Consider the following 24755-nt stretch of genomic DNA (forward strand, 5'->3'; position numbering starts at 1 on the left):
ACAGCACAGTGATGACAGATGTGGTCCTAAGCTGACATCCTGGTCCTAAGGGAAGAAAGTCACCTGCAAGAAGACAGAAGGTAAAAGTATAGCACAGAACCCTGACGGAGGGCAATATCCATCAAGCTCACAAATGTACATACCTATACCTAGGAAGTTATCTGCAGGGAGTCTCACTCATAAATGAAAGAACTTATATTCAAAAGGATGCATAGCCCTAACCGGTTTGGCTCAGTGGATAGAGCGTCGGCCTGCGGACTCAAGGGTCCCAGGTTCGATTCCGGTCAAGGGCATGTACCTTGGTTGCGGGCACATCCCCAGTAGGGGGTGTGCAGGAGGCAGCTGATCAATGTTTCTCTCTCATTGATGTTTTTAACTCTCTATCCCTCTTCCTTCCTCTCTGTAAAAAATCAATAAAATATTTGGGGAAAAAAAAGGATGCATAAAGCTCTTCATTGAATCACTATCTGTAACAGCAAAAGATGGGAACAACCCAATGTCCATTAAAAAAAAAAAGTCAGGTTGGATAAATTGTGTGTAAAATTCATGATGGAATATGGAGTGGCTATAAAAAAAAAAAAAAAAAAAAAACCCAGTGAAGAGTTTTATGATCTAAATCAGCGGTTCTCAACCTGTGGTTCGAGACCCCTTTGGGGATCGAACGACCCTTTCACAGGGGTCGCCTAAGACCATCGGAAAACACATATATAATTACATATTGTTTTTGTGATTAATCACTGCTTTAATTATGTTCAATTTGTAACAATGAAAATACATCCTGCATATCAGATATTTACATTACGATTCGTAACAGTAGCAAAATTACAGTTATGAAGTAGCAACGAAAATAATTTTATGGTTGGGGGTCACCAGAACATGAGGAAGTGTATTAAAGGGTCGCGGCATTAGGAAGGTTGAGAACCACTGATCTAAATGGAGAGCTCTCCATGAGCAGCTTGTGTACTATACTGCCTACTGCCATTTCTGTGTAAACACAGGTATGAGAAATGACCTCTGGAAGGATATGTAAGAAAGGAGTAATTTGCTTGCCGGAGGGAGATTACACACACGCACTTTCCTCTGTACTTTCTGAATCTTGAAATTTGTGAAAGTATATTCAAAAAAAGAATAAAGGTATAGCAGCACACGGCAATTTCTTTATGGAAAAACAGCCTCCCACCCCACATTAAAGCACGTGGGAGTTTTCTATCACAGGACAGAACAATCATAATTCTTATTCTGAGGCATTAAAAAGAGTAAGTTTTAATTCATATTTTGGTAAAGTATATAGAGCTAAGTGACAATTTACAAAATAATAAAAATAATATAGTCGCATTACTGAAAATTAGGAGAATAAAAAAAAGTTATCGCCTATAATTTTCCCACAAATAACCAGTCACTGCTTTGGTATAAGGTTTTCTTCCCATCTCTGAAACATCATGGTGAAAGCCTTCCTTATTGAAATCAATCCCAACCATAACACTTCTTGGTCCTGTTAAAACAGGCACTGTGGGCTAATGGAGGAGGAATCAGGAGATCTTAAGTTTAACTACAATTTGTTCTCAAAATCTCCAAATGACTCCAAACAAGTGGTTTTCCCCATCGGCGAACTACTCTCCAGCTCTGCAAGGGCAATAGAGCCTGCTCTGAATGCCTCTCAAAGTAACAGAGATAGGAAATGGTTTACGTAACATGGAAAACCCCTAGTGAAATGGAATGTGACTGTTCTGGCTAGGATACAAAAATATTTTTAAAAAGTACAACAGAGGGGAACTGTTAGGAAGAGTTGAGGCTAAATCCGAGTTCCTTACCGCCTCTTTGTCATGCTGGTATTTTTGAATGGGGGGTGGTGGTGGAGGGAAGTTATGGTCAAAAGAGAATTTCATTAGAAAATTTGAGGATAGGGCTTAGCTGCAGGGTAATCCTGGAGCTCAACTCAATTTGCAGGATGTACACCAGAAAACAGATGAAATCCTGCTTTAAAAATAATTAGGATTATTATTTCTCCAGAGGGCAGACAAGGAAACGCTTAAGATGACAGACTTCATCCTGCTCTGCAAAACCCTTTTTTCACTGGCTTAAACGGCCAGTCAAGCCAGTCACGTACTAGCTATTAGAGAGAGCAAGCAGATCTCACAGAAAGATGTCTGGTTTGGGGGACTGATAGGTCTGAATTGATCCTCTCAATTAGGAATATTAAGTTAAATCTGCATCTGAGCAAAGATAGACACTGCACTAAATGGAATATAGTTACCTAATGCCTGTGAGAGATGATCCAGATAAAACCGACCAGCTCTATTCTTGCTTTAAAATCTCCTGTTGTTCACTGACACCCCAAGAAGGAATGGTCTGACACAGAAGATCCTCCTCACGTGCAACATGGAAGAAGGGAGGGTGCCCGACATCTTCAATCAGTTACCTATCCTCTCAAAATCAAACCGTCATTTGAATGACCACCATGGCAAATGCCTGCTGTGTAGAGATTGCAGGTGTCAGCGATGGCTAAATGAATGGTTTGGGTGGCCTTCACAGATCAGAGCAAACAGCCCTGGATTTCCTCCTCCTCTCATATCTTCATAAACTATGCCTGAATTGCTCATTTTCCTCACTCAGTGGCACCTTTTCTGCTTTAGCTCAGCTGACTGGTCTATATTCCGCAGGCAGGTGCCACAGCCTAAGCCCTCAATGATCACGGGGCTAGGACTGCCTCACTCACTTGCTCTCTACCCATCTCTCTTGGCTGTCAAATCCCTGCTCCAAACAGATTAATCAAAACTGTCTAAACCAAATTCAACCAGTGTTCTTTCCTTCTAGGCAAGTTTTTATCTAATAACACATGGCAAATATATTTATAGCCTATATGCAGAGTGTCAAGTACAAGATGCAGAGGAGAGAATGATAACTGTCTGGGAGAGGGGAAGGAAAGAATCAGGAGAGGAAATGGGGTTTAAGCTGGGTTTAGGATTTGCTGTGCTGAGTGAGGGCAAGAGGTGTGAAATGGCAGGACTGGGGATAGGGAGGCGTGTGATCTTACTGAAGAGACTCGTGGAGGCAGGGAGGTAGTGGGCGAAGGGGCTAGAAAGGCAGGGACTAGAGGTCACAAAGGTCTCTATGTCAAGCTAAGAGATTTGTATTTACCTTATGTACAATCACGTAAAAGCTGCCATTAACTGGGCACTTATGTGCACCAGGCATTGCACTAGGTGCTTTCTGTGAATCATTTAGTATTTAAGCAAAGAACAACCTTATGACATAGGTACTATTATTATTATCTCCACTCTGAATGTGAAGAAACTGAGGCTGAGGAGAGTACAAAATTGACCCAAGGTGAGACTAGGACTTTTTTTTGAAATATTGCTGGGGCAAGACTTGAAAGCAGAAAGCACAGCTAGGACGTTACTGAATTCCATCACATGAGTGACGCTGAGGGTTTAAGTCAGTGTGGTCTAGTGGTGGGTGCAGTGGAGAGCATGATCTCAAGAGCTACAATTCTGCACGTGATTTCTGTTAACTGATTAGGCAGGGGTGGCAGAGGGCAGTCCAGTAGGTCTCCCAGCACTGGCAGTGGTGACTGGTGGAGCCATGTGTACTTGGGGGGGACATCTGGGAGGGTGATAAAGCCCACTTGGGGTGTACTGAGACTGAGGTGCCCACAGGACAGGCTAGTCAGACCAGGTAACAGACTTCTCTGCCATGTGGCAGGCACAGCACCATAAAAGAATCCTAAGCCTAAAGTGCCACCCCAGTGTGGGGCTGGATTCCTCACCTTGCCAACTGCTAGTACCTGCTAGAAGGGTGGTCTGTGGAAGGGTGGAGAAGCTGTACAATGTAGCTAACCAACCAGACAGATCAAAGACAACTAGGTTTAAAACTAAAGCTGGGAGAGAAACCAAGATGGCGGCATAGGTAAACACCGGAGTTTGCTGCCTCCCACAACCACTTCGAAAATACAACTAAAAGACGGAACGGACATCATCCAGGACCACAGGAAGGCTGGCTGAGTGGAAATTCTACAACTAGAAGGAAAGAGAAAAACATTCCGAGACTCAGAGGAGGCGCAGTGCGGAGGTGAAATACTAAGGTGTGGAGTGCATGTGGAGCGGGCTGGCGGCTGAGGGCGCGGTTGCCGTTTTCAATCCGGAGGGAGTCTCAGGCTCTGAGCTCCAGTTCTGGGCGAGTCTCTAGGGACCCAGACTCATACGGGAGAAGCGGGACTGTCTGGCATCGGTCAGAACCCGAGGGCAGCTTTCTCTCCGAAGGGGCTTGCAGCGATTAATGGGACACTGAGAAGCAGAGCCTCTGAGGGCAAGACTGAGAGCAGCCATAATAGCTAACCCCGCCCTGTTGATCCCGTGGGACCCGCCCCGCCCAAGCCCTGCAGGGAGACTTTTGCTGGATAGCCTCAGGCAAAGGCTAGATTAGCACCTCCCTAGAGATCCAGGAGCCAGGAAGCCCAGAGGTCACAGTGGGACCATCCAGTTTGCAGCTCTGTGGAACCATAAAAGACACACTCAGGGGGCAGACTCAGTGAGCACCAAAGCCCCATTGAAGCAAGTCTAGCCCCAGAGGGGTGTCTCCAGCACAGAAGTTCTCCCACTGCAGACACAGCTGATTCTCACAGCCAATTGGCCTGGAGGTCAATTCCTCCCAGTGATAACTACAACAATCAAGGCTTATTTACAACAAGACTGTGCACAAAGCCCACAAGGGGGTGCACCAAGAGTGTCTACCTCAGGTAATTGGGACACTTAGCACAGAAAGGCACTCTATCGACACAGCGAAGCATAAAAAATGCCGAGATAAAGAAACAGGACACAAACGACAGAATTGGAGGAAAGCAAACTGCTGGATATAGAGTTCAAAACCACACTTTTAAGGTCTTTAAAGAACTGTCTAAAAACCGCCGATAAATGTAGTGAGATCTTGAAGAAGACTGGTGAGACCGCCAATAAATGTAGTGAGATCTTCAAGAAGACTGGTGAAACCCTCGATGTTGTGATAAAGAACCAACTAGAAATTAAGCATACACTGACTGAAATAAAGAATGTTATACAGACTCCCAACAGCAGACCAGAGGATTGCAAGAATCAAGTCAAAGATTTGAAATACGAAGAAGCAAAAAACACCCAACCGGAAAAGCAAAATGAAAAAATAATCCAAAAATACGAAGATAATGTAAGGAGCCTCTGGGACAGCTTCAAGCGTACCAACATCCGAATTATAGGGGTGCCAGAAGAAGAGAGAGAGCAAGATATTGAAAACCTATTTGAAGAAATAATGACAGAAAACTTCCCCTACCTGGTGAAAGAAATAGACTTCCAAGTCCAGGAAGCGCAGAGAACCCCAAACAAAAGGAATCCAAAGAGGACCACACCAAGACACATCATAATTAAAATGCCAAGAGCAAAAGACAAAGAGAGAATCCTAAAAGCAGCAAGAGAAAGAAAATCAGTTACCTACAAGGGAGTACCCATACGACTGTCAGCTGATTTCTCAACAGAAACTTTGCAGGCCAGAAGGGAGTGGCAAGAAATATTCAAAGTGATGAATGCCAAGAACCTACAACCAAGACTACTTTATCCAGCAAAGCTATCATTCAGAAGTGAAGGCCAGATAAAGAGCTTCACAGATAAGAAAAAGCTAAAGGAGTTCATCACCACCAAACCAGTATTATATGAAATGCTGAAAGGTATCCTTTAAGAAGAGGAAGAAGAAGAAAAAGGTAAAGATACAAATTATGAACAACAAATACACATCTATCAACAAGTGAATCTAAAAATCAAGTGAATAAATAATCTGATGAACAGTATGAACTGATGATTGTAATAGAATCAGGGACATAGAATGGGAATGGACTGACTACTCTTGGGGGGGGGAAAGGGATGTGGGGGGTGAGGGAAGAGATTGGACAATAATCGTGCACCTATGGATTAGGACAGTGGGTGGGGAGTGAGGGCGGTGTGTGGGGTGGGAACTGGGTGGAGGGGAGTTATGGTGGGAAAAAAGAGTAACTAATGTAATAATCTGAACAATAAAGATTTAATTAAGAAAATAAATAAAACTAAAGCTGGGATGTCCATTAGGTAATTAATTCCACAGACCTCACTTTCAGTAGCAAACCTGGAGCTAAAAGTGGGAATCAGCATGTGAGTTCCGGTGGTTATGACCACAGAAGGAAGAGAGATGACACAGCAGAGTATAAAGTGGGAGATCTTGTAGCTTTTATAAAACTACCTCAAGTTTGCTCCAAATGCTCATGTCATTATCTTAATAATCCATGTGACAAGTTGCTGTCATGAAGTGCACGGAGTTTTTGCACCTACCTTGTATTTCGACGTATCCCAGTTGTGGACTACGCGTGCCGGGATGAGGAAACTGTCGTCCACGTGGCAGCTGCTGCAGTAATACCACCCGCTGTAATTGCACACCTTGGCTTTCCCATTGGAAAGGCCTATGGAACGCTGGCATCCTGTTCAAAACAAAGCGAAGGTCTATGATTATTGTACTTTTAACAGCACAGGACAAGGCTACACAACACTCATGTCAAGTTAAAATTCCACAACAGGACAGAAGTTGCAGAGAATCCATGTATATGCATGTGTCCTCCTTCCCAGCTCGAGAGCTTCCCCACCCTGTTCCCTGGGGGAACCACTGAAACTGGTCCATTTCTGGTCTGTTCTGATTCCAGCTCTTCAGCCGGTAAGCCTCCCTGCACCTCCACTTGTCTCTCTCCTTGCTTCCCTCAGAGACCCTGTTTTCACGAGGCACTTTGCTGGGGCCTCTCATACAGGATCTTATACAAGCCACACTTCTCTATGAGAGAACTATATCAGCTCTATTGCACAGATGAATAAACTAAGGTTTTAGCCAGGTTTGTATTTTGTCTTGAGGTCACCCAGCCAATAAGAGGTGGAGTTGGATTTTGATCTATGCTTGTCTGACTCTAAAATGATCCTAAAAACTGCTAGGTAGAGCCTTCCTTTGCTTCCAAAATAAATGAAAGGAATTTGTCCATTAATTGGCCTCCAACTCGCCTTTCCAACTACCTACTCTATTGCTTACTCTCCAGTGGGAATATAACCTCTTTATTCTAGTCAGAGAACTCTCCACACTGTTCCCCAAATAAACAGTGTGCTCTCTCCACCCTCCATATCTTGGTGCACATTATTTCTCCTTAGACAAGGTCCTCTTCTCCGATCTCTACTTTGCCAAATCCTGCCGATTACTCAAGGCCACTGGTTGCCTGTGAGTGATGGCTAAGGCCCTTTTCGTGTCCAAGGGTTCTGTGAGCACTGTCCTGGTAATAACCATGGCTCTGCCGCAGAGGAGCCATTGGTTTTTAGATGGAACCACCTTCTGCTGGTGAGTGTAGAGACGCTGTCACAGTCAATCCAATGGACAAAATCCAGAATAGGTAGTCATGATTACATCAACAGCAGCAGTTTTCTGGCATTTTTTGATTTACAGCTTTCATTTTAGAACTCCTTCCATATGGCCCATTTCATGGCTGGGTGCTAAGAACTACATTTTTCAAAGAAATCTCACATTAAGCCAATTCATATATGGGTACAAAATAAAGTACTACTGATAATAATGATCAGTGTTGCACCCCATTTCCATTAGAAGGAGCTAAAACACATTTATTTAACAAATCCCCAACTAAAGAAGATACTAATTCAACACGAAGAGCCTGAATAAAAGGATCACAAAGCTCACAGAACTTTCACTGTCATCACAAGTAAAATGGCATCAGTAATTAAGCTGTTTCATAGTGCATGGGCCAGAAGGAAGGAGATCCTACTGTTTTTAAATAGGAGAGTTATGAAAGACAGAAGTAAATGTGTTGGTGTTAGGCTTCAAGAGCTCGATACTACTCTTCCTTCCTAGAACAGCAACGAAATCCGAGCTCCTGAGGGATGAGGTATGTGTGAAAGATAAGGAAGAACCCAACACACACGGTGGTGCCTCTGCCGGGTGCGCGGGAGGTGCCGTCACAATCACTAGCTCTGAACGCTGGAATGCTGTCTGCTGCACTCCCCGACCGCACTGCCTTCAGCTCGGTGGCCTCTCTATGTGCTGGGACAGCCAGAACCACACTGCAAACTTCTCAGATCTATTTTTTATCCTCAGCACTTAACACAAGGCTTTGCACAAGCAGACCATCAATACATGTTTATGTGGAAGGGATGAGAAACGGAATATCATTTAGCATATGTACAGCCACATGCTTACACAGAGATTTAAATTTCCCATGGCTGTTCTAGAATTGATCCTGCTACCCTGGATCTGCCTCTTAACGCAGCCTACTTTTGTTCATTTCCCTATGAAAATACGTTGCCTATTCTAAGAATTCCATATTACACACGTGCTCCTATGTGGACTATGGGACAGAGTTGAGTGGACTGTGACATATTCTAGACACTGGGATATTGCAGTTTCCAAAAATAGGCAGTCAACTGACTCAATGCTGAAGTGAGGCTGAATGGAACTCAGCCTTCCCTGATGACTTAGATAGTGATCCTGATCTTGTAGAAATTCAGGATATCATCACAGTTGAAACTCTCACCACAGAATACTGTAAAAACAAATTTAGGTTATTTTATCTTTTCTGGTTATTTGAATATAATAAACATCAGTAAGCATTTTCTGGATATTCATATATGCTTCAGTAGCATATATGAATACTACTGGGTTTTTCCTTCTGTACTTTGTAATGACTTTATTATAATTTTCTAGATGGAACATATGTAGGCAATATTAAAACACAAAAATGTGCACTTTAAGAAAGCATATAGCCTAAAGATGTGTATCTCAACCAGGCACACGTGTCCAAAGCCTAATATGCTGGTGCTCAACTATATGAGCTAACAAATGAGCTAAACATCCTTACCTATTTGCATAGGTCTCCAGGCTCATAGAAAAGAGAACAGACAACACGGCTCAGGTTCCTTCAGGTTTTAGTTTAGACAGAGGCCCCAGCACAAAACCTCCGACCTCTAGGCCTTGGGTGTCTTTACCTTTATACCCTATTGAGAACCATTCTCTCCAAATCTCGGTGATGAAATCACCCCTAGTAACAGAAGTAGGCTTCAACCTACCCTTAAGTCTGTTTTGGATACATGGTGCAGAGACAGCACAAGTCTAGAGTCAGGAAGCTTGTTCTTGCCGCGGGTACAATGGGTGTCTGACCCATCAACTCTCTGGGCCTGCTCTCCTCACTGCAGAATCAACGGGTTAGCCTAAATCGGCAGTTTGCCAAATTTGCTGAGCATCAGAATTTTCTAGAAATGTTTGTGAAAAGCGTGGACCCCACCCCAGAGATTTTGATTCTGTAGACTGGAGTCGGGCCCAGGAACTTACATTTCTACCCAACGACACCCAGGAACTGAGGTGGTAAAAACTGAGCATTGCTCCCTGGTCTCGAGGTGGCTGCCAAAGCCCTCCAAGCTCTAGAGAGTTCTCATTGGATTCAAGGAAAGTGCACTTTATCAGTGAAAAGCTCATCATCTGTCCCACAGTTTACTTTCTAGGCTTCCAAAATCAACATTTCAGGGTCTTAGTCTATTTCCAAAAATTTGCTGCATAGGAACAACCCGAGTTCACTATACTCATGTTTTTCCAGAGCGTCCATTGTCCCCACTGAGAAGAATCTTAGTTGACTTAGAAAGAATTAAAGCTTTTCATCTTCAAGTCCAATGAAAGGACATAGGATGGTCGGGAAAGATTAGAAGCTAGTTGGTAGCCTGATGCAGATTCATTTTCTAAAACCAACACACACCATTTATTTGAAGAAGGAAACACCCATTCTTTCAATTAACTGCAAGATTTCCTTCTTCAATATAATAGCAAATCATAGACTAAAAATGTCTCAAACAATTCCTTATAAACATACAGAATCTGGGATTCCACTATCATTATAAAGTTTTCCACAGAGGGAAAAATGTGTTTTCTCAAATAATTACTGTTAGAAAAACACATTTTTTGGAGGGTGCCAAAGGTGGACTCTGACAAGCAACATTATGGGGAGAAAAAGAGAGCTGGGAAGCAGAAACAAAAAATAATTAATTGAAATAACTAATTAGAGCTTATTTACATACTATATTTGTATGTACTTTCAAATAGACTTTTCAACAATGTTTCTAAATTAAAGGGCATTTATAGTGGGGAACACTCCACATGTTGGATCAAAGCAAATACATTCTTCCCAGTCTCTTTTTGAAACTTTTCAGAGAGTGTATTCAATTCATAGGAACAAAAAACTATCTCACAAGAGAACCCACTGGCCTTTTTTTTTTTTTTATTGCTTCCCACCCCACTTCAAATCTTTAATGAACACATGCTCTGAAGAGTTTAGCTTCCCCCTGATACACTTTGGGAAACAAATGTAACCATTTAACCGAAATCCTATTTGCTGCATTAAGTCCATTTCCCAAATGGCCTTTTAAGACACCCCAAAGAATCTGTTGCTGGGGGCTGAAGCAGAAATTTTGGCATAACGCTCCGCAAAGGCACAATCTTTCTTCTCACAAGTGTACCCAGCTAGCTCAATTGGCTGCAACGTGGCGTTACTGAGCTGAGCTCTGAGGAAGAGCCAGCTTTTCTCTATTGCACGGCTACCAGCTCAGTCCTGCAGCCCCTGACCAGCAGTTGGAAAATTCACGGGCATAAGAGAAAAGTAAGAAGGGCTCTGGCTGGACCCAGGTGAGTCTCTCACTGAGGAAAGAACACACACAGCCGTGCTACCTACCCCCTTTACCCTGCTTGGTAAGGTAAAGCCAGTATTTTGTATTTGGACGGTAGACAGCTTTAAGAAGAGAACAGGGACACAGAGAAAAAAAGAAAAAAAGAAAAAAAAAAGGAGAAGAAAGTGCAAGGACAAATTTCCATTTGCTCCGTTAAAATAGAAAACATAAGACTGGCAAGTTGCTTACCCCTTTCACTGTATGCACACAGGGCAGAGAGAGGTGGCCCCAGGAGAGGGAAGAGGACTGCCCTGTCCCTCCCTCCTCCGTTCTGTCCAGGGTCCGGGCATGGGACAGTGAGCTGTGGTAAGCATTGTGCAAAATGTGGCTTGACCATATGCTTTAGAGACCAGAATTGCCAAAAAGAAGAAAAAACAGAAATGGGGGTTCAATGACTTGCTATTTTATAAGAATTGGGGGGAGGGGCAGAATCATAAAGAACGTAGCTTTCCCAGCTTCCAGTCTGTAACCATAGGCTCTTTAAGCAGTTAAGAGTTAAACATGTACTTTTAAAAATAAGGTGTCACATTAGGTATACAATTGAAAATTATGTTTAGTGAGCCTGGCATCTGCACAAAGCTGGGCACAGCGCTGGACTGCTGGAGAGAGAGCAGAGGCACTTTCTTTGCCATGTGGTTCTGGTGTCCATTAAAGGAAGTGGAGACCAAGCCAAGCTGGGGCCAGCTTGCATCCTCCACTGCAGGAGGGGGCGGGCTGGGATGTGTTCTCAGGTTAGGTAACCTGTAGCCCGTGGAACTGAGGCTACGGAATTCTACATAACGGTAATGAAAAGAGCGGGGGGGGGAGGGACATCGAGAAACACCTGTTTAGTCCCCCGCCATCTGTGAGGGATATGATCCAAGAGCCCCAGGGATGCCCAAGACTGCGGAGAGTACCAGACCCTAGACATAATGTTATGTTTCCTCGATATGCATACCTATGATAAAGTTAATTTATAAATTAGGCACAGTAAGAGATTAACAACAGAACCTAATAAGGAAACAGAACAATTACAACAATAAGATAAGGGTTACTCGAACACAAGCACTGCAATACCTCAACAGTTGATATGATAAACCAGGCGGCTACTTAAGTGACTCCTGGGGGGGAGGGATCCACTGGACAAAGGGATGACTCATGTCCCTGGTGGGACGGAGCAGGATGGTGTGAAATTTCATTAGGCTACTAAGAACGGCATGCGATTTAAAACTTATGAATTGTTTATTTCCGAAATTTTCCATTTAATATTTTCTTTCCAAGGTTGACCATGAATAACGGAAACCCCAGAAAGCAGAACTGTGGGTGAGGGGGGACTACTATAAGTGATCTAAAACTTTCCCATATCAAATGGCTAAGTTACTCGTCTGTGGGACGAGGTGGTGAGTGAGCCACAAAGTAGGAGGCACCTCCTTAGTCATTAAATCAATTACAACATGAAATATTTGGATGGAGAATCAGGCACACGAAAACAAATGCCTCTGAGTATGCATTTTGTCTGTCCCAAAGCAAATAGCACCCACAAGCATCGCAAGTGAAACTAAAGGAACAAAAGGGGAAATCAAGAAAAACCCATGTGTACTGTTTAGATTGCTAATGTGAATATAGGCATGAGCAAAAGTAGGCTTACAGTTGTTCATATGGAATTAATACAAATAAATAATACAATAATCCTATATAATAAGAGGCTAATATGCAAATCGACTGAACGGCAGAGTGACCGGTCACTATGATGAGCACTGACAACCAGGGGGCAGATGCTCAACACAGGAGCTTCCCCCTGGTGATCAGTGCGCTCCCACAAGGGAAGGGCTGCTAAGCCAGAAGCCGGGCTCACAGCTGGCGAGTGCAGTGGTGGTGGTGGGAGTCTCTCCCACCTCTGCAGCAGTCGGACATCCCCTGAGGGCTCCTGGACTGCGAGAGGGCATAGGCTGGGCTGAGGAACCGCACCCCCGCCCAGAGTGCATGAATTTCGTGCACTGGGCCTCTAGTTAATAAAAAATAATACATTTCATGTACTCACAACTGTACACCCACTTTTGCCCACTCTGTAGTGTGGCAGACTACTGGTAGTCCCTTTTTTTTTTTTTTTTTTTACTTTCTGGGCTCACTTTAAACTGCAGTATCTCAAAACTATTTCTCCATAAGGTTTTAAGTCTTTTGATAGTGAATTCTCTTCCCAGGGGATGAAAATTCATGGCTGGAAGGGAATACACATATAGGCATACCTTGGAAATATTGTGGGTTTGGTTCCAGACCACCCCAATAAATACAGTACTGCAATGAAGAGAGTAGTAATCGCTTTACTGGTATAAGGTCTTGCCTTGAATTATTAAAAAACTCAACATCTGTGAAGCACAATAAAGCAGAGCACAATCTTGAAATGCACTGACTGGTTCTCCCCAAAGCTATACTAAAGTTCATTTCTGTCCATCAGAAAAATAACCCTTTTCTGATGGGCTTCATTTTATGTTTGTCTATAAATGGCCTTTATAACAGTGAGAGAGTGTAAAAAAAAATTGTCACTTATTATTAGCCAAAACTTTGACTCAAAAAGTTGGGCTGTACAGACAAGGGGCTGATATGTAAGAAGCATAAATAAAGCACTTGAAGGACACTTCCCACTGTGGCCGACGCACACCTAGGATAACTTGTTGGCACTTGTAGAATGGGCTGTAGCGGTTGCCAGGACAGCTCTGTCCTCAAGAATATGAGAAGTAACTCCTGTTGGACAAAATGGAAGCACCTGACTAAAGGGTTTTCATTTCCACACAGCAATATGGCGCATGTTATACCTGTAACCTATTAGCGCTGCCCCTGGACACAATGAGTGTTCAATCCACATTATATCTAGAGAAACAGACTGAGGCTGAGACCAACAGACAGCAACTGATCAGGACAGAAGCCATCTAAAAGCCTAATCATGTGTTACTTGATTTTACTTGCAGAACTAAGGCAACCAAAAAAAGATACTTGTAAAAATCCAATCTGAATAACAACTGGTTTAAAATTTAGAAGTATTCTACAAGTCTAAAGTAGGTGTGTGTGGTTTTTTAGCAGTGACTATTTAAATGTACTATGTTTAAATAAGAAGTGAAGTGAAAATCACATGCTATGTAATTGCTGCTGATTGAAATTACAAGGCAGCCTGTCAGGGGTGCCCTAAACCTGTCTCTTGTTTCAACAGTGTTTGGAAAGAACAGACCTGGGGAGTCCCCCTTCTTCCACCCTCCAAACTCCTTTCCAGTCCCCACCTCCAAAACTAGCGGTTCTCAACCTGTGGGTCATGACCCCTTTGGCGGTCAAACGACCCTTTCACAGGGGTCGCCTAAGACCATCCTGCATGTCAGATATTTACATTACGATTCATAACAGTAGCAACATTACAGTTAGGAAGTAGCAACGAAAATAATTTTATGGTTGGGTCACAACATGAGAAACTGTATTTAAAGGGCCAGAAGGTTGAGAACCACTGTAAACCATCTTGTCAGCCATCCTCTCTCTCCAGGACCATCCGGCACAGACTTTCGTGGTTAGCTCCTTATTGTCAAACAACCATTAGCTCCCAGATTTAGCAGAATTATTCCACCCAAGTGGAGGCCACCACCAACCACCTGGTCAACCTGCATCTATGGGCCTCCTATGCCTACCTCTCTCTGGGTTTGTATTTCCACCATGTGGCTCTGGGGGGCATGGGCCACATCTGTGAGTTGGTCAAGGAGAAGCACAAAAGCACCCAGCTTCTCATAAAAATGCAAAACGGTGGCCGCATCCTTTTCCAGGACATGCAGAAGCCGTCCCAAGATGAGTGGGGTAGAGCCATGAGCGCCATGAAGCCGTCATGGCCCTGGAGAAAAACTGAGCCTAGTGTTTTGGGACGTGTGCACCGGGGTACTGCCCACACTGACCTCCATCTCTGTGACTTCCCGGAGAGTCACTTCCTAGATGAGGAGGAGAAACTCATCAGGAAGATGGGTGAGCATCTGACTAACCTGTGCAGGCTGGGCTGGGTGAATCTCTCTTAGGAAGGCTCACCCTCAAGCAGGACTAGGAGCCTCCGGAGCCTAGTAGGCTTGGAGGGGCCCCTCTGCACCCCCTTGGTGTCAGAGCTCCTGCCCCCTGCAGCCACTAGGCAGTGTTTACCACCCTGGAGCCCTCTCTCAAGCCGTGGACCAACTGAAAACAATAAAGCTTTTTTTGCAGCAAAAAAGAAAAAAAAAAAGGAAGAAAATATAAACTAAAGACTTTCTACTCTTGCTAAACTCTATAATGTTTGTTTATTCAAGCTCATGGAATGTTAAGATTATAAATCTTATTAAATAAATTAATAAATACCAAGTAGACTCCAACTCAAGTTGAGAAGTGTCAAGATTTATTAGTCTTTCAGGTAAACAATGATTGAGAACCTAAAGTCAATATTTAGTCAAAATTTATCTTGAAAGGCAATAAATCTTGATTTTTGCTAAGGGAAGTAAGTAAATATGTTCACTGCTCTAGAGACTCTGACTGCTTTTCTACGTACTAAATAGCTACCTTCTTTGATTTATAAATATAACAATCTGTGACACATATTTTCACTTCCAAAGAAATAATTTGAGTTGTTTAGTTACTTTCCATTTTTCTTACGATTAGATGCTTCAATACCGGTATTTATAGTAGGGTAAGATAAGAAAAGTTTAATGATGAAATGCTACAAATTCACCACCTAGTATATTTAAATCAGTCTAAATTTAGTATTTTTTTCATACTTGTTTCCCTCTCAGACTTTCTCATTAACTTCTGTCCCCATCTGCTCTTTCCCCAAAGACTTTCAAGAAAATGGAACACAATTTAAAATGGAAATTACAAACAGGGAAAGGGACAAATAAATTTCTACATAGTGCATACTATATGCCAGGCAGCGTTATGCACACTTCACACACACACACACACACACACACACACACACTTCTCTCCAATTCTATGAGGTGGGTATTATCCCCTTTTTACAAATGAAGAAACTGAGGCAGAAGGTTATAAACGCATTCATCTGGCAAAAAAGGCAGGGCCTCACTGAACAGGCTGGTGTGTGGCACTTTGTGAGCAACACAGTGAACTAATATGTGAATTTCCACGTGGCTATCTCCTTGTGGGAGATATTAGAAAAATTGTCTGCTGTGGATGACAAACACAGAAAATATGAATCAACTATACAAAAATACATAATTTAGTTCATTAGTGATTCAGCCTTGGACCTCACAAGCAGTAGCATCATCTCTGAATATGAAGGTGGGGGCGGGGAGGAAAGAATACAACTCTATAAGGTGGGAAGCAGAAGATAAGAGAGGCGCAAAGGAGAAAGCAGTCCGTCCAATTGTGGAGATAGAGGATGAGGACGGCTGTGTGGACACAGGGACATTCCAGCTGGGCTTTAAAGAAAAAAGATTTTGACAAATGAAAGTTCAAGTCAGAAAAATGGGAGCCCGCTTGGAAAACACTGACTTTGCCAGTTGTCTGAAGCTCACTGTAGCCACAGGGATGTGGGGAGAGCTTTGAAGGATGAACTGAGGCTAGAACCTAAGGATCCTGGATGCTCACGGGAAGGAGTCCGAACTAATCAATAAGATACAGGACCAGCTAGGGTGGTTTGAAGCAGAACAGCAACCTCAGCTTTGGAAAGATTAACTGGCAAGAAGTCACTGGAAGCAGGGACAGTTGGTAAGTTAGTGCACCAGTCTGAGCTTGAGTAAGCAGGGCGCAGGGGAGCCCCCAGGGGGGAAAGGAGGAAATACTATGGAGAGCAAATGCAAACCATTTGGCAGCTGACTAGAGGGAAGAGCATGGCAAGGGGCTCCTCAAAAATACCCAGGATGTGCTGAGCTTACGACTATTACGTGAGAAATCTATCAGTCAGAAGAGAGCTTTGGAGGAGAAAATATCGTTTGTTTGAAACACTATTTTAAAAAAATAGAGTTCAAAAATTTGAGCTAGTAGATCAACTGATGCCTAAAGCTCCACCGATGGAAAACAATTCCCTTTTATTGTACAAATCAGTTTGAATTCGATTTCCTGTTACTTGTGACTGAAAGCATCTCATAGATTTACACTGAATGATGGTGGGTGAGGGTTCCATTTCTATAACCTACTACTTTTACTTAAAGCTACCCGTGACGATGCTGAGGTCTTATTATGAGCCATGAGATGGTCTGAAATAATCAACATGCATTTCAGTAAGGAGACACTATTACTTCTACAGAAGTGAGGGAGAGCAGCGCGAGGAAGCGAAGATAGAGTTAGTAGCTCTTGTTTCTTGGCAGCACAGTGCCACCACCAGAGGAGACTTCTGTCCCAACAGGGGACATCTGCAACATCGAAAGACATCTTTGGTTTCCACAAAGGGGTGAGTCAGGGTAGCTACTGGCACCGAATGGGTAGAGACCAGCGATGTTTCCAAACATCCCTCAATTCATAGGCAGCCTCCCACAACAAAGAATTATCTGGTACAAAATGCCAACAGTGCCACTGCTGGAAAACCCCGAGACAGTACAAAGGCGAGTGAGCAAGGTAAGTGATTACCTAGTCACTGTTCTCCACAAGCGAGGGATATGCCATCTACTACGGGGAGCAGAAAACACCCTTTCACCAGCTCTACCTCCTTATCTACAGAAACCAGTCATGCTGCCAGGTTGGAGCAAAGAGGTGCCATCCAAGGGAGGCACCGCCCACTAGACTACCCGCAGTAACACAGCTCCCAGCTCGAGGCTCTTCCCTTCACGAGTTAATCCTTCTGGTGAAACACTTGCCTACGAATAACTCTTATTTGAAAAACAACTGCAGAGTCAGAAGAGGCCAAGCTAAGCTGATTATTTGAGACATGAAAGCAGCCAGTGGTGGGACTAACGCTCCTCTATCACCACTTACCCCCTGCTCTGTCAGTTCTACCTTAAACGTGGGAGCCCTGCAGTCCCGGACAGCAATGGGAGGTCAGCCTCGCCATCCTTGTAACGAGGCAGATGCTGGGCCGGGCTACTTGGAACTTACACTGAGAGCTTTGGGGGAAGTTGTCTTACTACACAAACTCTTACGGGATGTTCCTCTGAACCGTATCAGAGCCTGAGGCCACAGGAAATATCAGCCCTACTGTCCTGTCTCTATTTAAAATTTTGTATTTTGTTCTTCATGGATTTTTTGGTATTATTTTTGATTGTTCAATACCGTTACATTAAAATATGACTTATCTTGATGACTGAGGGCTTTTGGCATCCCCTTAAATTTTGTGCCCTCAGCCGAGTCCCAGCCCTGCTCTGAACCCTTTTTTTCTCACAGAGAATCCATTGTCTGTCTGCCCAAATTACGTTCTTGCTACACTGATTTTCCCTGGCATTTCACATTGTATTAAGCTAGCACTAACTCGTTAGCGATTCCCTCGTTACAGCTCTATCCCGATTGCTTCAAAAGTCAATGACCGCGTATTGCTTGGGAAATTCAGATTAACTTTCTGGTTTACCTGAAAAGCAACCTGTCTTTCCTTACTGTCTCCTTCCAGCCTGCAGTACACAGACATCCCTACATACATCAGCCTCTTCCAGCTGGAGTTTCTGCCACATACACTGTCCCACCACTTCTCTCTCACGTCACTCCCCATTCTTGATGCTTGTTTCTCTCCCCTGCTATTTTGTGAGAGTCTTATCTCTTTGAACTTGGCAGTATCTTTAAAACACAACCTTTCCTCTTTGCTAAAACCTCCATGGCAGCATCTCTTAGAGTAATTTCTCCTTGAGCTATTTTAGTAATGACAACAATTTCATAAAATTAAAGTCATGAGAGTGGATGTGAATAGTGCTAGAAATAGTCTCAAAGTGAAAAGACCACTTTCATCAGCTTCCTTCAAATCCACGCTTGAATTTCTTCATTTTCACCCTAAACTGAATTCTTCGTGTTCTAGAAGACTTGAGGACTGCCTTGGTCCACTGTATTCCTTTTTCTTTTCCTTTATGCCTTCTTTGGCCTGCTTTCCACGCTTTTCTGTCTCTCTAAAAACACATGTTTGGCCTTGGCTGGGTTGTTCAGTGGTTACAGCACGACCCTGTGGTCCAGAGTCCGATTCCCGGTCAAGGGCATGTACCTCAGTTTCGGGTTTGACCCCATTCAGGGAGTGTACGAGAGGCAACCAACCGATGTGTATCTCTCATGTCGATGTTTCTCCCTCTCTCTCTCTTTCCCCCCTTCTACCTCCCTCCCTTCTACTCTATCTGAAAATCAATGACAAAAAAAAATCCTTGGGTGAGGATTAAAAAAAACCCACAAAAAACCCACACAGGTCTGTGATCACTTCCAAAGGTAATCTTTTAACCATATATTTAGTATTTGAAGATAGGCTGCTTATATCAGGAGATTTAGAAGTGGTAGGTGGGACACCCTTATTTCCTGGTCCTCATTGCTACTCTTCTAGAGTAATATATCCCCAGCTTCTCTCCCATGGCATATCCAGCCTTCCTCACAAATGGAAAAATAAGGTATCTGACTGGTGAGTGTCGAAGGACCTGGCCTGCTCAGCCTAGCCTGCAGGAGGCAGGGCCTTGGGGACTGGCTCCAGCTGTGAGTAAGCCTATCAAATGTAAGGGTCTAGTATGTGATCCATAAACAATGCACGTGGCTATCATGGTCTCCATCTTCCTGACCCCTGGGAGCAGAATGAAGAGGTAGGATTTTTAACCCTGCAAAGCCCCTGGGAGGATGATGGCTCACACAGACAGCACCCAATAACCCGTGGGGAAGTAAGGGGAAGGCAATCAGGCAACCAGAACATGGGTGTCAGTGGGTGAAGATCCCTGAGATGAGGATTGTCCCGGGGAGCTGGGCTCAGGAGGATGCCAGGACAACCCTCTGCATTATGAGGCACCTTCCACTCAGTTAAAATTCCTCATCCTACCATGGGTGAGACACATAGTTTTCCTCAAGGTTTCCCATCAATTGTTAGACCACAATTAGACTTCTGATCATCTAAGAAATCGTGTGGGGAACCTCTCATATTTTCAGTGGTGGGGGTGGGGAGGGGATGCAGTGATGTACAATATTACTAAATTAAGATTGGGCACTTTTGGTTTGGCCGGTACTTTGTAACATTTGAATGGTACATAATCAAGGCAGCTTCATCTTCCCTCAAGTTATAGTGTCGAAGATGCTGACCCGCAAGACTGTGAAAAGGCTGGCTCGAGGCTGTATAATCAACCAGAGGCAGGGCTATAAACGGAAGACCGAGCTTGTACTCCTAATGTATTACTTATCCCACTGAGCGTGGGTGCTTCCCAGCCACCAAGTCATGTGTGACTACTATTCTGTCTGGTCTAAAGTCTGGGGGCTGGAAAGAGCATCTTTATTGGTAAAGATGGAGAAAGAGACCAAGACTTTCCAACTAAGTCTATCCTCTGTCAAAGGTAAGGGCTGGTGACTTTCAGCAAGGCCTTTGGTTCAGCTCCCCTGATTTACTTTACTGAAACAAATGAGCAGGACACAACCTTGGCACATAACTGGCTAGAATGTGATTTTTAGCATGGTGACTATAGTCAACAATATTGTATTTTATACTTGAAAGTTTCTGAGACGGTAGATCTTAAAAATTCTCACCACACACACACACACACACACACACACACACAACTAAGTGAAGTGACGGGTGTGTTAACTAACCTTATTGTGGTTTTCATTTTGCAGAATCTATGCTTAGCAAAGCATCACACTGTACACCTTAAACATACACAATGTTACATCAGTTATATCTCAGTATAGCTGGGGATCTAATGTACAGCATGATGACTGCAGTTAACAATACTGTATTGTATATTTGACAGTTGATAATAGAATAAATCTTATTCTCACAAAAACCAAAAAAAATGTTCACTACGTGAGGTGATGTCTTAGCCAACTTTAACATGGCAATCACCTCACAATATATACGTATATAACACTGTACACCTTAGAGATACACAATGTTATCTGACAGTGATAACTCAATAAGGCTGGGGGGAAAGAAAAGAATGTGATTTTCAATCTTTTAAAATTGATACAAGCCTGCATGTCTTTAGCTTTGGAATCCTAGTTCCCTTCTAGAAGTGGTGTATAGCACACACTGAACCATTTTCCGTGAAAGCTAATACATAAAATTCATTTTGTTGGTCACCTTTATAATATCCTTTAGAAAAGAAAATGCTCGCTATTTCAAGCCAAGATTTGCGAGTGGGGATCATAAAGTCACCGATGTGCACATTATCCCACCCCCAGTGCGGGGGCTCTGGGAGCTGCAGCCAAGGCGGGCAGCCCAGAGCCAGCCAGTTTCTTGGTTGCTTCTGAGCTGCTTGGTCCCAGGAAGACCCAAGAAGAGACCACTAGAAACCTGGAAGGCACACCCCAGTGGCTGACTGGAAATGAATGAGCGAGAGAGTGACTAGAGGGCAAGAGTTGAATGTGAGAAGGGGACAGGAGTCAAATCATTCGGGGTAACTGTAAGGATGCTCATCTTGCAAGATGTGGGGACCTGCTTAAGGACTGGAAAGAGGGTCCATCTGAATTTTAATAAGATCACATGCTCTGCAGTTAAGACAAGACTTGGGAAGGTTAGACTGGCAGCAGAAGACTGGTTAGAAGACCACTGTAGTTGTGTTGGTGAAAGACGACCCAACTGGTAGCAAAGAGAGTGAGAGGGGTCAAGGCTATCTCAAAATTCAAACGCTGCCCTAGCCGGCTTGGCTCAGTGGATAGAGCGTCGGCCTGCGGACTGAAGGGTCGCGGGTGTGATTCCAGTCAAGGGCATATGCCGGGGTTGCGGGCTCGATCCCCAGGAGGGGGCGTGCAGGAGGCAGCTGATCAATGATTCTCTCTCATCATTGATGTGTCTATCTCTCTCTCACCCTCCCTTCCTCTCTGAAATCAATAAAAATATATTTTTAAAATTCAAATGCTAAGTATGCTTATCAAGTATAAAATAAAATTAGGCGGAATATTAGGATGTATTAAAAAGGAAGCTAGAATGTGGGTAACATCTTGAACTAATCTCTTCTTTCGTTTGTATTCACCGCTGGGTAGAACCCTATGAGAACATCATTGCAGTTTCCAGAATATAAGGAAGACATGGAAACCTGGAGATTATCAGCAAACGTTGGACATATGTTGAAGAAACAATTGAAGGAAGTGTGCTTAATAACCCAGAGAAAACTGAAGAATGACTTGGTTCATTCACTAAGAACATTCTATGAGAGAGCTGGTGGCTTCTCAAACTTTGTATGCAATCAAATCAACTGGAAAGTTTGTTAAAATCTCTAGGCCCGATCCCAGAGATCCTGACTTCAACAGGGAAGAGTCCAACCAATGCTCCCCACATCACCCTCATGAAACTGATACAAATGGTGCTCTGGCCACACTTTGAACAGTGCTGGGTCCTGCTCTCAAAAGTCAGACGAAAGTTATAGGCCCAGGACAAGAGTCCAGGAGAGTGGAGGGGGTGGGGTCGTGCAAGAGGAATGCTCAATTCTACCTAGGGGATTAGAGTTAGGTGGGGGGCATGGTAGTCAAGGGAGGTTTGGAAGGAAGTCTTTAAGAGTGTAAAGGATTTTCCACACCCAAAAGTCTTCAACAAAGCATAATACAAAACTATACCCAGAAGGTTGCTCGTCTCCCCTCATCTCAGTTCAGTGCTTTGCAGGCCGGCTCCATTTTTTATCTAAAACGTGTAAAGAAGTTTCATGCTCTGTTTTTGATTGTGATTTAATTAAAACATTTTCTATGTTAACATATTTTAAGTATAAAGACCAGTATAGAGTCATATTTTCTACTGCTAAAATTAACTTTTAGTTTACCCCAACACCTAAATTTCTGGGACTACATGTTTGTTGAATGAATGAATGATTGGAAGAAAATAGTAATGCGGAGGGTGGGTGGGCGGAAAGAGATCAACCAAAGAACTTGTATGCATATATGCATAACCCATGGACACAGACAATAGGATGATGAAGGCGGGGCGGGGGTGGGGAGGAGGTAGGGGCGGGCTACAAGAGGTCAATGGGGGGAAAAGGGGAGACATATATAATACTTTCGACAATAGAGATTAAAAAATTAATAAAGATATTTGATAAAATTTTAAAAAAGAAAATAGTAATGTGAGAAGTAAAATGGTATCACTATATTATTAGAATTTCTTATTTAGAGCTGTATTTAAAAATTGCAAGTTTTTACTTAAGTATGTTTCTGCTTTTAGACAGAAATGGATTTTAGAAAACCTCTCAAGTAGCTCTTACTCTTAGAGGAGCCTGTGAAAGCTCAGTTTTTCAAGGAAATTAAGGAGAATATTGACATACCCCCAGATAAGATACCCCAATCTATTCTAAAACCGCACCTAGATCAATTTCTCTCCTAATGAAAGGTCAATAGATAGAAACTTTTAACTCAATGTAGAGTCCAATAGTACATTAACACTTCCTTTAGAAGTTTAGCCGGAAATGAACACATGATGAGAACTATGTTAACCATAAAGGAAGCTACAAAAAGAGACAAGAACTTTCCAGACCAAAGTATAGCAACAAAGACTGAGAGAAATGAACAGCTTAAAAAAAAAAAAATGATAGCACAGTTATGGCCTATGAAGTTCAGGAAGGTCTATCAAAAGATCCATATCTTCTGAAATTCAAAATGATTTTATTCTTCTGAAACATATCAAAGACCAACATGTGACTTCTATGATGAGAATACCAGGAATAAATCAAAAAAGCAAATTTATGTCCTATAAAATCAAAGGGCCTACTTATATAAAGTGATCAAATCTCTCTGAATTTTAGAATGTGAAATAGTTCAACCTAAATTATATAACATTCTTCTTCTTCCATTAAATCACATTATTTCAGTGTATATTTATATTCTTAATATACATTCATTTTTATTTAAAATGATTTTCTGAACCTAGAAACAAAACTGGGGGAAAAGGGGGGGGGGTAAAAAGCAAAGTAATTTATCCAATGATAGACATCAGAGCAAGGAAAAATATTTGTCTCCAGTCTTCTTACTCAAGTGATATTTCTACAGGTTTAAAATCTCTTCCCCAAGGAAAAAAAGGTATTACTTATTAAATGAGGTTTAAATGGAGGACCACATTCATCTAATTCTCTCTAATCTTCTGTAGACATTAAAGATTCATTGAATGAGAGATAAAAGGGACCATATAATACAAGGAAGGCCATTCCCTCTAAAATATCCTAGAGAGATGGAAGTATTGGAAGACAACTCACAAACCTTCAAGTTCAACTGTGTGCTATAATTACTTGTTTGTCTGGCTTCCAATTTCCGTGAAGACACATAATGGGATTATCTTGTTCACTGTGCATCAAGTACAGTGCTTAGAACATAGTAGGGCTCCAATAAACATTTTCAGAAGGGCTGAATTAATAAATCTGTCATCTTGCAGATGAGAAAACTAGCTCAGACAGGTTAAGTGACTTGCCTTGAGGTCAAAACTCGAGGTCTTCCAGTCTCATTGGCCAGAGCTCTTGCCACTCTACTCGTTTTCACCCATGACCATCAAATCTTAAGAAAAATCCATTCCACTCTGGACATTTCTATTACCTTTGTCCAAAGAAATGACACAGAGAAAGCCTATTTTCTAAGCGGAGACAACACTTATTCTCTCCCTAGTCTAGGTCATATTTGTATGGCATGTTATTTAGTGCCTTCACTATCCTATCACATGTCAACAGATGTGGTTGTCTGTTCTACAGGGGCAGCATTCATAACTGAAATGTCCAGGTCTGCCCATGGAGAACACAATGAGAATGTGGTCTCTACCAATAGACCTGCTGTGCATGCTTTTGATGTAACCACAGCAGCACAGATTTTGGCTTCCTGTTGCCTCGTTTGTTTGCCCACACAAGCTGCTGTTAGATGGAGTGTCCTCTACCTTATATCTTTGCAGTTAATTTTCTGAATATAAGTATAGGAGTGTCTGTTTATCCCTACTAAATCACATCTTGTTTGGTTCATTCCTCTTGCTTATGT

The 24755-nt window shown here is 42.8% G+C and overlaps 1 protein-coding gene and 1 long non-coding RNA gene across 7 annotated transcripts in view; one reads left to right on the forward strand and one right to left on the reverse strand.

Moving 5' to 3' along the window:
* Positions 1-22136, forward strand: part of LOC139014970 (uncharacterized) — a 30511-nt gene extending 8375 nt beyond the window's left edge. Inside the window, exon 3 of the long non-coding RNA XR_011472397.1 lies at positions 21801-22136. This is a non-coding gene — a long non-coding RNA (uncharacterized lncRNA). The remainder of the gene's footprint in view (positions 1-21800) is intronic.
* PLEKHM3 (pleckstrin homology domain containing M3) overlaps positions 1-24755 on the reverse strand; it is a 171241-nt gene that overhangs the window by 99517 nt on the left and 46969 nt on the right. For all 6 annotated transcript variants that reach the window (XR_011472395.1, XR_011472396.1, XR_011472394.1 and 3 more), the window contains exon 4: positions 6324-6469. Coding sequence is in view for 3 of the 6 variants with exons in the window: in XM_070421986.1 (XP_070278087.1) it covers positions 6324-6469 (146 nt within the window). In the remaining 3 variants the exon portion in view is untranslated. The remainder of the gene's footprint in view (positions 1-6323; positions 6470-24755) is intronic.

Source organism: Myotis yumanensis, unplaced genomic scaffold, assembly GCF_028538775.1.
Source record: "Myotis yumanensis isolate MYYU_CA2020_CCGP unplaced genomic scaffold, mMyoYum1.0.hap1 SCAF_8, whole genome shotgun sequence".
Classification (NCBI taxonomy): domain Eukaryota; kingdom Metazoa; phylum Chordata; class Mammalia; order Chiroptera; family Vespertilionidae; genus Myotis; species Myotis yumanensis.